General features: G+C 52.7%; 1 protein-coding gene across 1 annotated transcript in view; it reads right to left on the reverse strand.

Annotated features, from left to right (window-relative positions):
* The window catches only part of Mtmr6 (Myotubularin related protein 6), a gene marked incomplete in the record, with an annotated part of 341,781 nt that overhangs the window by 53,963 nt on the left and 285,318 nt on the right, over window positions 1-2,500 (reverse strand). Inside the window, 1 exon segment of the mRNA XM_086555937.1 lies at window positions 2,386-2,500. This exon segment is cut by the window's right edge and continues 48 nt beyond it. Coding sequence (XP_086412063.1) covers window positions 2,386-2,500 — 115 coding nt within the window.

Here is a 2,500-nt window from a genome sequence, read left to right on the forward strand (position 1 = left end):
TGTATGTGTGTGTCGGTGTGTGACTCGGTGTGTATGTGAGTATGTGATGAGTAAGAGGGAGCGTATGTGTTCCTGCGTGCGTGTGTGCCTGTGCGCGTGCGTGTGCGTGTGCGTGTGCGTGTGCATTATTCACCCAGTGTCCAACTTTCCACGCGAATATGTTTGCATGTCACGGCTCGAAGGAGCGATCAGCGGCGCCACGAACGAGCCACTCCCCGTGTGCAACGCCCCCGACACCTCACGCCTGCTCGCACTCCCTCTCATCCCAGACGTCGGGTCTCCGTCGTACAACTCTTGTTCGGTCGCGACACCCTGGCGACGACTCAGGATATGTATGAGAGAGCGAAGGAAGGAAAGAGAGAGAGAGGAATCTCGGAGAGATGCACCTAAGAGAACGAGGAGAGAGAGACGAGCAGAAGAGGAGATCATGAGAGAGAGAAGACCGAGAGAGAGAGAGACGAGAGAGAGAGAGATATCTAGAGAGACGAGGAGGAGGCCAGAGAGACAGAGAGAGAGAGGAGATCTATAAGCGAGAGAGAGACGCGAGATATATTAGAGACGCTTGCAGGAGGAGAGAGACGTTGGAGTGGGAGTAATGAGTGAATTTACCGTATGAGATGATGGAGAGGAGAGATCTAGAGAGAGGCGATGGCGGGGAGAGAGAGGGAGAGTAAAGGGCGAAGGAGAGGGAGGGATGCAATAAAGAGAGAGCGATTTAGAGAGAAGGGAATGAGGAGAGAGAGAGAGGGAGAATATATTTTAAGATAGAGGAAGAGAGGGAGAAAGAAAGGAAGCGAGAATGAGAGAGAGGAGAGATTATATGAGAGAGAGAGAGGCATGAGGAGAGAGAGAGAAGAGAGGAGAGAGTGGATGGCCGAGAGAGAGAGAGCAGAGAGAGATTCGATTATATGAGAGAGAGAGAGAGAGAGAGAGAGGAAGGGAGAAAAAGAGAGAGAGAGGAAGGAAGGGAGAAAGAGAGAGAGAGAGAGTAGGAGAGAGAAGATCTGAGAGGATGAGAGAGAGGAAGAGAGAGAGATGCTAGGATGAGAAGCGATATGAGAGAGAGGAGATATGAGAGAGAGAGAGATAGAGAGAGAGAGGGAGGGAGAGAGAGAGAGAGAGAGAGAGAGAGGGAGAGAGAGAGAGAGAGGGAGAGAGAGGGAGAGAAAGGGAGAAGGAGAGGGAGGGAGGAATATAGAGAGAGGGAGAGAGAGGGAAGGAGGGAGAGAGAGAGGGAGAAAGAGAGGAAGAGAGGGAAAAAGAAAGGAAGAGAAAGAGAGAGAGAGAGAGAGAGAGAGAGAGAGAGAGAGAGAGAGAGAGAGAGAGAGAGAGAGAGAGAGAGAGAGAGAGAGAGAGATGAGGCGAGATGGTAGAGAGAGAGGAGAGAGGAGAGAGGAGAGAAAGAGAGATGAAAGATGGGAGAGAAAAAGAGAGAAGAGAGAGAGAGAGAGAGAAGGAGGAGAGAGCGAGAGAGAGAGTGAGGAGAGAGGAGATGAGGAGAGGAGAGAGAGAGGAGAGAGGAGAGAGAGAGGAGGAGAGATGAGATGATGAGGAGGGAGAGGAGATGAGAGAGAGAGGGGAAGGTGAGAAAGATGATGGAGAGAGAGAGGAAGAGAAGAAAGATGAGAGAAGAGGGAAGGAAGGGAGAGAAGAGAGGAAAGGGAGAGAGGGACCTGTGTGAGAGAGAGGAGCGAGTGGTGAGTGGATGAGGAGGTGAGAGAGGAGAGAGAGAGAGTGAGAGAGAGTGAGTGGGATTGAGAGCGGAGAGAGAGAGGAGAGAGAGAGAGAGAATGAGTGGGGATAAGTGGATGGAGACGAGAGAGAGAGGAAGAAGAGAAGGAAGAATGGAGGAGAAGAAGGAGAAGGGTGGGTGAAGAGGGGGGGGGAGAAAGAGAGAGAGAGAGAGAGAGAGAGAGAGGGTAGAGAGTGTGAGGAGATGAGAGATGGAGGGGGGAGAGAGAGAGATGAGCGGTAGAGAGGAGGATGGAGAGGAGAGAGAGGAGTGAGAGAGAGTTGAGTGTGAGAGGAGAGAGAGAGAGAGAGAGGAGAGAGAGAGAAAGGAAGGGAGGGAGAGAGAGAGAAAGGAAGGGAGGGAGAGAGAGAAAGGGAGGGAGGGAGAGAGAGAGAAAGGGAGGGAGTGAAGGAGGGAGGGAGGAAGGGAGGGAGGGAGAGAGACAGGAAATATAAAGAGATAGAGAGATAGAGTGAGTGAGAGAGAGAGAGAATAAAATGTGTGTATGTGAGGTCATGGATATCCATGGGCGTGTAATCACGCACATGAGAGTGCGTGCACATCCGTACCTCAACCCCAACCACACTTCCCACCGCCCCGCCCCGCCCCCCCCTCACGTATCAAAAGTTTCCAATGCCAGCTGGTGCACTGACCTGGCTGCGACAGCTGGAGCAGGGAGGTGTAGATGTCGTGGCAGTCGCGCTCCCTGGGAATGACGAAGGTGACGGTGAGGAACGTCTTGCAGCGCACCTGGAGCGGCGAGCCCTG

Source organism: Penaeus japonicus, unplaced genomic scaffold (assembly GCF_977035675.1).
Source record: "Penaeus japonicus unplaced genomic scaffold, GWHDUDI00000001_assembly GWHDUDI00000031, whole genome shotgun sequence".
Classification (NCBI taxonomy): domain Eukaryota; kingdom Metazoa; phylum Arthropoda; class Malacostraca; order Decapoda; family Penaeidae; genus Penaeus; species Penaeus japonicus.